The 15,444-nt window shown below is 46.3% G+C and overlaps 1 protein-coding gene across 1 annotated transcript in view; it reads right to left on the bottom strand.

Annotated features, from left to right (window-relative positions):
• LOC119404575 (pyrokinin-1 receptor) overlaps nucleotides 1-15,444 on the bottom strand; it is a 183,978-nt gene that overhangs the window by 106,968 nt on the left and 61,566 nt on the right. The window contains exon 2 of the mRNA XM_037671121.2: nucleotides 14,179-15,276. Within this exon, the coding sequence (XP_037527049.1) occupies nucleotides 14,179-15,184 (1,006 nt within the window). The 5' untranslated portion in view covers nucleotides 15,185-15,276. The remainder of the gene's footprint in view (nucleotides 1-14,178; nucleotides 15,277-15,444) is intronic.

Below are 15,444 nucleotides of genomic sequence, written 5' to 3'. Positions count from 1 at the left end.
ATACTGCGCAAGCGCAGATAACAGCGTGTAACCGAAAAGCGCGAAGTTCTGATAGACTCATCGCTTAGTGCTGATATTGTGCATGTGTTTTATGAAGAAATGACTGGCGAGGAAGAGATAGCACGCGCAGGGAAGTCAGTGAAGGTGACAAAATAACCAGTTTTTCGAGTTTGAGCTGTGAGTTTAGGGCCCCTTTAAGATCTATAGGAATCGCTGTGTTTCGAACCCTGTAGCAAAAGTGAAGAGACGAAAGAGACTTGAAGGAGCGTGAGGTTGACGGGAATATAGTATCCGGGTTTGCTTATCTGCACTTTTGGACGAATAATAACAGTGCTGCTCTAGAAGCTGCATGAAAAAAGAAAACAACTCTTTCTTCCTAGCATAATCTTTTGTTACACATTTTATCAGTAAAGCGTAGTGCCAGAAAACATTTTATGCTATACATTTAGGAGGTGAACATGCTTTTTAAAACATCATCCTCTACACTTTTAATTAAACATGTAATGAATACGTACTAAACTTATAAATGGTATGACAGTAAACATGACAATGTTCACAGAAATTGGAACGTTGTAAGGTTAGGCCACGTAAGTACGCTAAAGGCAGCTCACAGCATAGGTAACACAAAACACACTGTAAAACTAGCTCACAACTGGAGAGAAAGAATACAAAGTTACGTTACATGAACGCTCAAAAACTAGGGAAGACATTTTATTCGCAGTACGCGTCAGTTTCCTTTGATCGATCGTGTGGTGAAAAACCTCCACAGTGTAATTATGCGCTTGCGGAGCATCGTCGCGACTCACAAACAGTCCATTATCTCATGACGTCGCGACTTCGCGGTTACTGATAGATAGATAGATAGATAGATAGATAGATAGATAGATAGATAGATAGATAGATAGATAGATAGATAGATAGATAGATAGATAGATAGATAGATAGATAGATAGATAGATAGATAGATAGATAGATAGATAGATAGATAGATAGCAATCTTTATTGATACTCTCGGGAATGTTAGCCTGGTTTATCACTTGGCTTGCTACTTCAGGTGTCGGGTGATGACTATGACAAGTAAATGTTCTGATCATAATGAAATAAGACATCGATAGAAACCACGCACACGAAAAATGAACACGATCTAGATCACGTTCTTTTCTCTAGGTTTCAAGCGTCAACTTCTTAGTGCATAAGCAATGCGCAACACAAGCGCGCTGTTAGTGTTTTTGAGGACCACAGGCCTTAATGAAACTTTATGAATGACTCTTTTGTGTATATATGGGTGAGTGACTGCACGTGCTATTTGTTTGTATTACCATAGTCATTGTATTTACCATAGTCAACACCAGACGCCCGGAGTAGCAATGCAGGTGATGAACCAGCCAACATATCCGTGGTAATCAATAAAAAAATTGTTTTCTATCTACGTCCGTTGGAAACCAACAGATAACGAAGCCAAGGGAAGCATAGAAGATGCTATTTGTAATTTTTTTGAAGTAATTAACAGTGCACTACACTTCAATTAAAAAACTACCAAAGGGCTCCCCATGCTGCTCGTGCCTTCACTGCCTGGTAGCTTCAAATTAATGTGTCAAGCAAATATGGGCATCCCTATTCATTTTCCTACGCGTGAGCACTTCATTTGCCTCTTTTGTCTGGTTACAGTGTGACATGTCAGTGAGCGAGTAATATATATACTGAACGCCTATCTCTGTTAACGACACTGGCTGAGATCATGGCCTAACAGCGACAACAAAGCGAAATCTCAACTTTCGCAACTCACTTTCGCAACCAAGACAACAATGCCGTGAAAAATAACAAAACGCAGGCGTATTTTTAGGAGCCGAGGTGCGAACATTTTCCGCAGGGAGCGATTTTCTTCGCTCGGTCGACAAGTGCCGCTGTCATTCAGCCTCATTTAACGTCGCGCCACGACACTGACGTCAAAAACGCGGGCGTCAGCTGTTTCTGCGGAGTACAAGCGCACAGCACTTGAAGGTTGGCTAAGCGGGAAGAGGCCTCGCGTCAGCAACAGGCAGCCGCTTGCGCCAGTTTCCTGCCTCTATCGTTTTCCAAAGGCAGTGATGATGACGCGGCCATCGATTATCGGCTGCAGCGCTCGATTAAAGCTGGCCCGGATCCGTACGCAACGCCAGCCGGCGCTGTTCGTATTAGCAGTGGGTCGACGCGGGAATTCTCTGAGCGTGCCGATACATCCCGCATCTCTCATTGTCCTTTACAGGAGAAGGCCGACTCTGACAGCGGGGGCCGCGGCGTGTGTCGATGCGTTACAGGCCGTGTCTCGACTAGACCACGGACAAGCGGCAGACCTAATGAGAAACGCTAGAGGTCAACACTCGGAATGCAACAGCAATAGCACCAGACGTTTTTTATCCTACATCTGTGCATGGTCGTTATTGCAAAAGCTGGCGTTGGCGTAAACATTAGAGAAGTAGTTCGAGCTCAAACTGAAACTCGGAAAAAGAGAAGATTAATCTGCATTTAATCCTTGGCGGTTATTGGAGGAGTTCCTGCTAATGAGATAGGTTACGACAAGAATTCATTATACCGTATGGTAAAAGTAGCGCACTTTTGACGGTGACAAAGGGGACAAGAAAGACACGACACTCGCTACAAGAATTGTTTTAATGCGTGCGTGACCCTGGATCCCTTTCAACCTGCTTAACTGCCTACAAAGAATGTATTGTAGATGCCGGGTTCCAGTCGGACTAAGGTAATGTGTTGTTCGTGCGGCAGCTCCGACGTTGCGGTTAATGTTGTTTGCTGCTTAATAGCACATAAGCAACTAAGGCTATCATGCGCAAAACGCAAGGTGACGTTGCGGTTAAGGTTAATAGTGTAAACGTGCCGTCGACAGCTGCGGAAGTAGCTGCTCTGCGCGCTGCACTTCGTTTGGTCAATCGGGAACCACCTCAACATTGGTCTATCTTCAGCGCCTCAAAGGCAGCCCTACAATCTGTGCTATCTGCTCTGCGTCGCGGGCCATACGAACAGCTCGTATTTCAAATTAGATGTCTTCTCCATACTTCACATGAGAAAGGGCACCACGCAACGTTTCAGTGGCTGCCAAGTCACTGCGGCGTCATAGGGAACGAACACGCCGATAATGCCGCTCGGGAAGCTCATGAAAGCACACGGGAAGATACCATCCCACTTTCAAGGTCTGACGCTGCCAGCGGTCTTCGAGGGCTTGCACATGAGATAAGGCTCGCTCTATGGTGCCTACCAAGCAGCCGAACCAACCGGACAAATCGTCCACACCACCTGTCCTCTTTGATGCATCTCTGTATGCCAACTGGACTCCGGCGAAGAGAGGCCACACTGCTTTATCGCTTATGGCTAGGCGTGGCATTTACGAATTCCTATTCCTCTCGGATTGGAATGGCCGACAACGCTCTTTGCGATGCCTGTCGTTGCGAGGAGACGCTACACCACGTCCTGTGCGACTGTCCGGCATATAATGTTCAGAGACAGTCACTGGCGTCCGTTCTAGCGCGCCTTGGCAGTGGACAAATGTCTGTTGAAACAGTTCTTGCATGCCGTCAACAGAAGACATCACAGCTGAAGGCCATGAAGGCACTGCTGAGGTTTTTAAGAGAGACGAACTTGGACAAGCGGCTGTGACAGAAATGTCGCGTACCACGCAAGAGTGACCGACTTATTCTGTGTGTGCAGTGTGATGTGCTATCTTTCTATCTTTCTCTCTCTCTTTCCTCTCCATCTCCCCCACCCTGTCCCCATGTGTAGGGTAGCAAACCGGTTGTCCTATACTGGTTAACCTCCCTGCTTTTCCTTCTCTATTATTTCTTCTCTATCTTCTTGCCCAGCCACGTCAACAGTACGCTTAAAATAGTCGCGTAATCGCTCCATCTGCGGTGCCGCAAGCTTTCATGAACCATGAAACTACGCTTAAGTTCTGTGTGTTTAACAATAAGTTCTATGTGTTTCTCATTGATTATGACATCCAAAATGTATTTCCGTATGCGGGCTTGTGTCCTGTTTCAACTTTCCTGAACTCGTGCAGAAAACATAGTATGCATTCGCTTACTGAGTGTTTGTACTGTGTTATAAATCTCGTGCCACACTTTTGCTACATTTTATGACAACGTTTCTTTATAATGCTTTCACTATTTTGTCCTTCATTCTGTATGCTCAGTCAGGAGTAGACGGCGATAACACTTAAGGGCTCTGACCTCTCTTAAGTTATGTGAATAATAATAATCATCGTAATAATGAATCTACTCGAATGGCTAACATTGCTCAAACTGTCTCGATGAGTCTAGGCGCGTTCATCAAAGTGCACAATGGCCGTCAAGGCCACAAGTCGCAGCATTTTTCCGTGGCCCATTGCCATAGATTCCGCGAGCATTGCAGATCCCACAACGTGGTGCGGCTTTAATGCAATACTGGGCTCCTGTCGATCGCAGGAATGTGCGATGATAAATGGAGATACTCTGTTCTGTCAAAGAACGTATCGTTGCGAAGAGCGCGCAGGCGTTCGCCATGCGTCTATCTCGAACGCTGGCACGGCCGACGACCCAGAAATCCATAAGCGATGATGCTTTAGGCCCAGAAAAAAAAAATAAAGGTACGCAAATGTCGGATCAAGCGATCGTTACACACGCACGGGCGCTTGAGATGTCTGAGCTCAGCCACTGTGGCGTAACAGTACCACTGAGCATGCAGCCTTCGTTTGGTTCAATGCTGCAGAAAAAGCAAAAAACGCACAAAAAAGAAAAAGAAAAGAGAGAGGCAGACTGTCTGGGGGAGTTCTCCGGCACCAGGGCATTGTGCCCAAATGTCGTTTTTTTTTCATTTTCTGTATGTTGCGCTGTCATTGAACGCATAAAGAAAGCGATACTTGACGGCACTTTATCTTCCACGGGCTGGTATAGTGATGTTTCAAGTGATGCAAAAAAGCATCATACGGCGAAGCGCCAAAGGTCAGCACACAGCAATCAGATTCGCGTCCCTCAGCGGCTACGTTGCTCTGCTGATGAGCGAAAGATCAGAGATCTGTTGGCCGGCCGTGAGAACCCCGTGATGCCTATGCAATAAGTGACAGCACGTGCACCTGACAGGGATCGAGTGAAGGTGCTCTACGTCCGACGCGCAATAATACCAAGGTACATATAGGCGATTTTACGTAAGACATATAGGCGCCGCCACCTTGGGCTGTCAAATGAATGTTTTCCTATTTTTCTTTCTCCTAACGTGAATCGATAAGATCAGGAAATGTCGAATGGACGAACACAACTGTTTTCATGTGTATACGTTTACCATAGCAACGTTTGTTATTTGTTCAAGATACAAAACGGCAAGATTCACAGCCCAATATGGCGGCACCGAAACCCATCCGTCAAAATAGTTTTAAGCATATTCCGTCCTCTGTCATCTCCAGTGCGGCGCCCCTTACGACGCAGGCGTAATATACTGATACTAAACCAATCAGTCCAGTCAAATATCTGCGAGATATTCTTATACAACATTTAGAGACGTTTAGGAACAAATTCAATCGTTTATAGCCAGTTTGGAAGACTCACGTTGATACCACCCGAGTGCTAATAGTATCAGTACTAAGTATCGAGTGTGGGTAGCATGTAGTATGGGAGAACCTTGGTGTGGGCGCTCAATGTTTAGAAATCGCTCTGTGGACTGTACTGCAATGCAGCGGGTGATTGTACCTCCAACAATGGAGAATACTATATCTGGCATAGAGTCCAAGGTCAAAATGGGAGCCCTTTTTTTCTCCCCCCTTTTTTCTTCGTATTGCTTTTGGTAGCTCCAGCTTTGTTAGACCGCCAACCGGTCGAAAATTTGTACTTCCTGGCAAGGATAACCGATAGCTAAGCTAGTTGGCAGTTATTCATGTTAAAAAAATAACCGACGATTACGATACTGCCTAATGCGAATTCTGAGCGCAGCTTCGTCTTTTGGCAAGGCCAACTGTGTTTGAAGTTCTGGCTTTCCGGAAGGTATCGACTACGCCAAAAGTCCTAATTTTTGTGAAGTAGAACAGCATCCACTACGCAATTATTCGTCTTACTGCGGATAAGCGAGGTACGCGCTACACATCTGTAAGGTATTATGTGGACTTTGTTGATGCTGCATGTGGCTGATGACGATGGATAATTATGGCTGAGCACTTTGTAGTGGGTGGGAAGCATTAAACCATGCACTCGTTGCGCAAATAGCATTTTGTGATGACTGGTTGTTTATTTACTCTTCTGCCACGCTATATTACGTAGGTTAACGCGATTCCTTGCCCGATATGACGCCCGTATAGAGTGTTTTTGACAGCGAGTTCCAAGCAGCAGCAGCGTGGCTCTGTGGTAGAATACTCGACTGCCACGCAGAGGGGCCGGGCTCAAATCCCAATCGATCCTGGGTATTTTATTTCTCATTTTATTTTCTCATGTCTATCGATTACGCCACGGCGACGGCGACGCCGCTCAACGCAGGAACGGGTGCCAAAGAGCTGCCCTCTAAAGGACTGTGCGTGCAAACACTGACACAAGAGAGAAGTCAAGACACCACAAACGCCTACTAACGTCTGAAAAAAAAAAAAAGGCAAGTTCCTGACACGTTCCAGCAAATATTCTGACTTCACCAGCCAAACGTAACATTTTAACAAGGGACGACAAACTTCGAATTTGTATTACGCGTAGTATTTACATTCGCAGCGAAAAAATACATGTGCTTAGAACGGAGATCACCAAGCACGATTCCGTTGCAGAGATGAATGACAGACGCACCGCAGTATTCGAGGCGGAGCTTGTATTAGGGCTGAAGCACCTTAGGGTCTCGCCTTGTCGGCGTGTCATGTTGCCGTCACGGTCTATCGTAAAAGGGTATACGTTACAAAATCTGGGGAGATCCCACTACTCGCCACCGGTCCAAACTATGAATCTTATGAGCTAAACGTTCGTCGTTACTACTTAAAACATTGTTTGGCTCAGCAGCAGTGTAAGAATCCTCCAAAAAATTTACCAAGGCACTCAAGTTTCTGATCTAAAACCAGAGACACACACGTGCATCTCTACGGTAATGTCATCTATTTGAAACACCACTTCGTGAAGCATAGATATGCAAAGTGATGGTGCGTTAGTGCACCGGTGGCAGTAAAAATTTTGCTGTGGGAAACATCAGTGCACACTGCAGGCTTCGCCCCTTCCTATGTTTCACGTTAGTGGAGCTGAAACACCCTTCCCTACATGCTTCGACCCTCCCCAGCTTTCTTTCTTTCTTTCTTTCTTTCTTTCTTTCTTTCTTTCTTTCTTTCTTTCTTTCTTTCTTTCTTTCTTTCTTTCTTTCTTTCTTTCTTTCTTTCTTTCTTTCTTTCTTTCTTTCTTTCTTTCTTTCTTTCTTTCTTTCTTTCTTTCTTTCTTTCTTTCTCATTGCGCAATGGTTCTTCGTAAGTTAAGAGTTTTATTTTTAATTGATTTGAGTCAAGCGTTGCGAGTTCGACCGACTTCTTAGAGCATTATGAGTAGTTATGGGTATATCGTGGGCACGCACGAAGCGAGGATTTTTTATCCTTAGTTTGTCACCGACCATAGAAGATACCTTCGTCACCTCTACAGAAAGATTCACCTAAACATGGAAAGGATGACGACCTCATTGCATATTCACTCGTTGCTTGTCTTCCGTCGTACGGTGACAGAACCCAAGTGGAGAGACGATGCCGATGCCCGATATCCTTTGTCGTAAGCTGTCCACGAAATTCCGCCCAAGTACGCTTCTGTCGTCATGCATGCCTCGCGAGCTCGGTGATCCTTAGCGCGACGACGCGCCCTGCGTCTCCACGGGCGGTGACCAAGTGAAAAGAAAAGATCGTGTTTCTACTATGCATCCCCAAGACTGCAGGCCCCAGCTTGCCCGTTCATCGCCTGCCCTGTCTCGAATGTCTGCGGAACAATGGCATTAGTAAATCTCTCTTTGCCGCTGACGTCGAGAACGCGTCGGCGGCTGAACAACGTCGACGTCACCGCGTTTTATGTTACACTTATTCACGGAACTGTCTACTCTATCGCGATGCCCTTTCTAGACTGCCGAGTAGTGGGCGGAAGAGGAGGAATAATTTCTCGCTGGGTGTAGACGATGCGTGAAGCGAGGATCGTGCTGTGGTGGCGACAACTGATTCTGCGCTGACTTGTGACTACGTGTGACACGAGGTCAACTGTCTGCCGCCGTTGTCGATGTTGGCCCGGATAGAGCATGCCATCGTCAGTGTGTACGACATGTTTTACGCGTCATTCTCATACAGAACGTCGATTGGACAGCAAAAGTCCGTTAGTGCTGCGCTTGCTGCCGTTCGCTAGGCGAGGCGCATAAATGCATTTCTTTATCTCGTATATATACAAATATATTTAGCGTGAGTGTAGATAAACACTGTATAGGCGTATACTGTGTGTAGAGCAGGGACTGGGTGCTGCCGTGATATGTGGTTGTCTTCGCGTACTTTGGTTTGAATACATACATACATGCATGCATACATACATACATACATACATACATACATACATACATACATACATACATACATACATACATACATACATACATACATACATACATACATACATACATACATACATACATACATACATACATACATACATACTTACATACATACATACATACATACATACATACATACATACTTACATACATACATGCATGCATGCATGCATGCATGCATGCATGCATGTATACATACATAGTACTTCCATTTAGGTGCACGTTAACGAACCCCATGTGGTTGAAAGTTCCGGAGCCATTTACTACGGCGTCCCTCATAATCATATGGTGCTTTTGGCACGTAAAACCCAAGATAATATTATTACATACATACATATAGACATACATACCCTCATAAATAGTAGCAAGCATATTAGCCGTATCATTACATATGTACAAAATATCGCGACTGGATGCACTGCGATTTCTTTACTTCGAACATCATCCACCGTGGTAGCTTCGCAGGTAAGGTGTCGCGGGCGCGGGGTTGACTCCCGGCCATGGCGGCCTCATTTCGATGGGGGCGAAGTGCAAGAATGCGCCTGTGCTTAGATTTAGGTGCACGTTAAAGAACCCCGAGTGGTCTACATAATCCGGAGTCCCACACTACGGCGTATCTCGTAATGATATCGTGGCTTTGGTCCGTAAAATAGCAGCAGTTATTCCCACCATATCATTTCCAGAATCACCGGCTATACGCCATTTGCTTCACCTTTCACGCGTTATCTTTCGAACTCAAAGCAACGTTAATCCCTTATCACAGCGCTTCAAATCTTCCAAAGTAGCAGGATGACTTTTTCTTCTTTTTTTCGCTTAAACATCCGAGCAAGAATTCAATGTTTTAGGAACAAGACAACGACGCAAGATTTCGGATCTCTCAAATTCTGTCGCATGCAAAGTGAGAGCAGACGCTTATTGTGAGGAACGATTCTTAGGATAACTGCGATGCCTCTGCGGGTCTTTTTCCATAGTGCCAGTGTGAGCGGGTCAAAAAAAAAAATCACAGCATATCCACGGAGTGAATGATGATGAGTGGGCGAAGCTGCGGAGGTTCATCGGTAAACCGTGAATCTTCCGTGAATTCTGCCCAGTACATCATCACCGACGTGAGATCGGGCGCGTTTATACTAAAGGTTCGATGAGTTATGACGACTTGCAGCTCACTTTAATTTTACATGTACGCTGTGAATTTTCATTGTTTAGAAAACCATTGCTTTAGAAAACATCTGGCGTCTTTCGTTAAGCAGCTGGCGTCTTTTCGTTTTGCTTTAGAAACATCTGGCGTTCTTTCGTTTGCTTTTAGAAAACATCTGGCGTCCTTCGTTGGTTTATTTCATCAATCAACGGCGTTTTGAACAAAATTTTATTGTTTAATCACGCACAGGAGAAATCTCACCAGGCACTACCTTGAAGATAAACAATGGCTGCTAATGGGAATGAGAGACAGAAGAAGTCGGCTTTTAGCTAACACTTACACTTCTACTTCTACTAACGTTTCCTACTGGAACATGCCAATGGCTGCTAATGGGGAATGAGAGACAGAAGAATTCGGCTTTTAGTTAACGCGCACGCTGCGAATTTTTTATTGTTCAACAACGCACAGGAAAAATCTCCCACCAGCACCACCTTGGAGGTCAAAGCGTAAGACTGGCTACGCACTACGACTACTACTACGACTACGAGGGACGAACTGGTGCCGCCTTAAGGAGCTTCGCCCCTAATATATGCTGCGTGAAATGGTGGTATGTTGTACGCCATTTATTCCTTTCAATAGGGGACCAATGAAAGTCGCGTTAGAGGGCCCCTAAAGAGCCTCTGAAAATACAAATAACGCGCTCGTGATTCTCTCATGGCGTTTCTCGTCTTTTCGTCACATTTCGTGACGCCAGCAGTCTGTTGACGTCACGTCACAAGGAAATAAGCTCTCGATTGGCTCGTATACGAGCCAATCGAGAGCTTGGCTCGTATACGAGGAATATATCAGCTGCAAATTATCGCCTACCCTGCTCTGCCGGGCATTCGCACGCCCGTTCTGCCTTGTATCGCATGGCTATCGTGTGCGATCAACGGATTTCACTTCGTTTTGTGCATTTTCGACCTGCGCAAGTGCAGATAACAGCATCAGGCAAAAAGCGCAAAATCCTGATGGGCTCAACGCTTAGTGCTGAGGTTGTCCACGTGTTTTATTAAGAAATAAGTGGCGAGGAGGGGGGGTACCACCTGTAGGAAGGGTTGTGAAGGCGAGGAAGAAATCACTCTCTCGTCTTTGAACTCGAAGTGGTACAGGGGTCCTTTAAGAACACTACGCCGTACGATACGTTGACCTTGTGAAACATTCATCAGGGTGAAGAGAAAACGAAAGTACGCTTTATAACTCTTTCCAGATAAACGCAACTACAAAAATATGTGACGGGTTGAAATAAAGCACGTGGTAATTACGGTAATGATAGGCTAATTAAGGTCACCGAGCCACGACGACCGCGCTCATTAACGTCTCCTCGAGAAAGGCATTAATCAAGGAGTTTCACGTGTGCTTGTGGGTGCCTTTGTGCGTGCGCGTGTGCTTGTTTATTGCGCATTTAGCTCGCGCAAGCATGGCTTCTACACACGGCAACATCACCTTCTGTAGCTGACGTGTTTCGACGCGCTAACCATAGCGAGGGCGTGATCAGCTTGAGATGAACGACGCTTCCTTCCGTTTAAAATGAGCATACTCTCGTGAATGGTGCGGCTGATAAGCTGCTTAATAGTGGAAAATATGGCTTAATTCTTTCATGAATCCGGTTTCCATGGCTGGTTGATGTTAATAACGCTAATGAAGTTCCCTGAGTTGAATAACAGATGGCGTAAAAACCATGTATGCAGCAGTATGCGTGCTCGAGACGCAAACATAATTGTTGTAGCATATTCCTGAATCATATAGGTATTGTTTGTCCTATGTCTTATCGTATTTCCTTCCATATGACAGCAGAAGAAAGTGGTCACGCAACTTTTAGCCAGCGCGATCATAATACGCATAAGTTGACATAGTGTCACGATACACAAGCTAGAATGTAATTTTGTCTTAGAGGGACAATAACTGTAATCTTTTGGACATTCACGTCCTCCAAGGAAACGTCAACACGAAATGTTCATGAACATTTGATGAACATGAAAATCGCACGATATTTCCACGTTGTTATGACAACGTTCGTTATTAGAGTCGCCGGTCATCGATAATAAGCCATGGTTCAAACGCGAAGGTAATTTATGCACGAGCCATCGTACACGCCAGCGTAATCGCTAGTGCTCGCTTTGGCTTCAGAACATGCAACAGCGTCTGAGTGGCAGGCGTAATCTAATTACAGACAAGATTATTTCGAGATGGAATCGGCGGCAACACTCGATGAACTTAAGGCCCAGGAAAGAACGTCTTGCGCAAATCGGTAACCTTGTAAAATTGTCAGCCTGTCAAAAAACGGTCGCCGGAAAAACATAAACAACTGCACGTAACAATATTTAGGTTGCGACCTGTCATGGATGCGTAAACAAACATTGTACAATATTACAAGATACGCGAGACGAAAATAAATGAAATTACATGCGTATTGCTATTAATTACCCCAATTGAGCCTCGCTCCGCAAGGACTCCTATATGCACGTTGGATTTAGCTGCATGCGGCCTTCCTTATTAGTAGGAAGAACGCATGCTATTAACGAGATGTTGGTGCTTCCTGGTGGCGCTAGCCAATCTTATTCTTTGAAGAAATAGTTCTGAAAATGAGTTTGATGTGAACCACAGCGCGTAAAACAAGGACGGAGAGAACAAACGACAAAACCAGTGCTGTCGTTCGTTCTTTCTTCGTCCTTGCTTTACGCGCTGTCGTTCACTTCAAGCTATTCGACACCAACTAGCCCAACGTCGTACCCTTTTGGTCAAGATGAGGATCGCATTTTTTTAGTGCGTCGGAAAGAATGAACATCGACGCCATAGAAACAACGACAGAGACGTCGTAATCGTGAAACATTCGTTTTTATTATCGGACTGTGCGCGTCCCGCATAAGGAATTAATTGTCGAATAACCTCCTCTAGCCTGAAGATGGCCCCCTGTTTGAATCCACCATGTCCAATTTATACTGAAGTTAAAATTTGTTTGTTCCATATATTGATTGATTGACGCGCGAATTTAAGCAACATACTTTAATGTGCTGAACAACGTAGGTCGGTAAGCCTGGCTAATGCCAGAGTAATAGTAGATTAGTGCGTCCGTTTAATAGCTCCATGGTGACAAGTTGCTTTTGCATACTATGTATCAGTTATTGTCTTCTTTTTTTACATATTTGTCCATGTCGCTGTTTTTGAATACTGCTTTTAATTATATCGCGTAAATTGGCGGTTGTGAAAAGAGTTTTCAGTTTACGCGCCTATCTGTACAAGTCTTATCTGTACACCATAGGTAATCCTGTATGACACGTGCATAGCACTTTCGTGCCCATTAACTTCCGCCTCATTAGGTCTATGAAAAGCCCCACATTTTCTGGGACATACCGCGCAGAGATTTTCCAACACTCGTTAAAAGCACATCATATCATACAGGCTATCGCCAGCCGGCTGGACATCTGCTTTTTTTATGGGCCGTATCGAATTGTTTCTTGGCCCAAATGGCACATTTACGCCACAAATTGACCTGCTTTGCATTTGCAAGTTTGTTTTTTATTTTGCAACTTCAAAATACGATGTCCTACGCATTATGTGACATATAAAGCAACCGCATTAAATTGTTTCGTAATGAAACTAATATACTTTGAGCAAGAAGGACAAAACTTTTAAAATACTAACAGAAATTTCGCTCTAATTTAGCACAGGCTACTGCTTCAGCGTAACGTAAGTGTTTAGGCAAGTTCTAATCATTACGTGAGCGAAATGGTACCTCGAAGATGTGTGCATTTTCGCTATCAGCCAACCCACAAATGATCGAAAAATTTCGCAGCCAGCAATTTGCTCAGTTATTCTGGTCATGGGCAGCGGGCTATCCTCTATTCAACGTTTATCTCTTCTACATCACCCTTTGTGTTTATTTTCTTGCTGTTTAGACAACTCCATTCAATGCCTGTAGTCATCTGGGTGCAGAAGTGGCCCTACCTGGCAACCCAGACCTTGAGAGCTGGACAGACAGAGAAAGAACTTTATTTGGGACCTGAGAAAAGCTACTCCTTTAGAGCGACGCCGCGGGCAGCTCCCATGTAGGGAAGGGACAGCCCGTAGTTGGGGTAGAAACTCCGGACTTCGTAGGCCAGAGTCCCAATCCTCCTCTGTGAACCGACTAGGGCCCCGTAACAAGGGGCACCGCCAGAGCATATGTGCAGAGTTTCTAACCTCCCCGCAATTAGGGCAGGCAGACTCGAAAGCCTCCGAAGAGAAGATGCTAAGGAAAGATAGACCAGGATAAGACCTAATCTGTAGCATTCAAAGCGTGATGGCCTGAGATCTAGACAACTTGCTGTGCGAAGAGCGAAAAGGCCACCTACTCAACTGGCTCAACTGGTTGTGTTTGGCGATTTCGTTGTATGTAAGTAAAGCGTCCCTAAACACCCCGCAGCCATCTTGGAGGGAAATATTTAATGAGCCAAAGAGTAGTTAGCGTGCACACTCACTCAGCATGTTGATGACCGCCTTGCGAGACGACGACGCGGCCGCGCCTCCACGCACCGATTTCCTCAGCTGGCAGCCCCTCTGGAGCTTGCTGGGTAGTGGCTGCACCACGGCCGAGCTCTGTTTGTGTCCCGTGGTGGAGGTGGAGTCACCCTTCCCGTTGACAACGCTGGTGGTGCTGTTGTTCGAGGTCGGACACTTGTGGTGCACGTCCTGGCGCGAGAGGGCGTCGGAGCGCTTCAGCTGCAGCGCTATGCAAACGTACAGCACCAGGATGACGCTCATGGGCAGCAGGAAGAACACGAAGGTGGACAGTTCGAAGGCGTGTTCCAGAGGGTCCTTGACTGTGCACGCCGCCGTCTCCGGCAGCACCGTGGTTCCGTCCAGCGTCTGGTGGACGATGCCGAACTGGATGGCGAGCGGGACGGCGCACACGGCGCTCAGGACCCAGATGGCGACGACGAACTTGACGGCCCGGGACAGCTTGGACATGGTGTGCGCCCGTAGAGGGTGGCAGATGGCCACGTAGCGCTCGATCGTGAACGCCGTGATGGTCAGTATGGACGCGTTGGTCGAGGTCTCCGAGGTCAGGCCTCGGAGCACGCAGAACGCCTCTCCGAACACGTAAGGGTGCCGCTGCCAGAGTTGGTACAGTTCTTGCGGCAGCCCGAGAACCAGGAGCAGCAAGTCTGAGACGGCCAAGCTGAAGAGGTAGTAGTTGGTCGCCGTGTGCATGTACCGGTTGCGCGCGATGACGATGCACGTGCAGACGTTGCCGACCACTCCGGAGACGAGCAGGACGGAGTAGATTAGCGTCATCGGGATGACCGTGGTCAGCGGATCACGCTTGGGGCCCAGTGCCAGGAGGAGCATTTCGGCGGCTGCTGACGCGTTCAGCGTCAACAGAGGATCGTCGACCAATGTACCCGTGTCGTCTTCGTCGGCGGAAGCCATGTTGGTGGCAGCGTCCGTATGCGTCAGGGTGGACGCCGGCTGTGGTGGGATCATGCTCCTCCGGCCTCAGATGGTGATCGGATCTGTCTCGGCGTCGTCGACGGCTTCATTGTGATCGCCTCGTGGACGCCTCCTCTCGCTGCGTTCTGCGGGAAGAAGGTAAATCATGTAGCAATATTCGAACACACAAACAGGACAATTACTGAAGTACTCTGACGAAGGCAAGTTTACTCGTGAAAATGTTCGCTCAATCGCCATTTCTATTTAAGCTATTTCTCGTCAGTATTCCAATACGTCACACAGCCACTGATCGA

The sequence above is a fragment of the Rhipicephalus sanguineus genome, chromosome 9 (assembly GCF_013339695.2).
Source record: "Rhipicephalus sanguineus isolate Rsan-2018 chromosome 9, BIME_Rsan_1.4, whole genome shotgun sequence".
Classification (NCBI taxonomy): Eukaryota; Metazoa; Arthropoda; class Arachnida; order Ixodida; family Ixodidae; genus Rhipicephalus; species Rhipicephalus sanguineus.
This window is presented reverse-complemented; position numbering and strand designations above follow the sequence as displayed.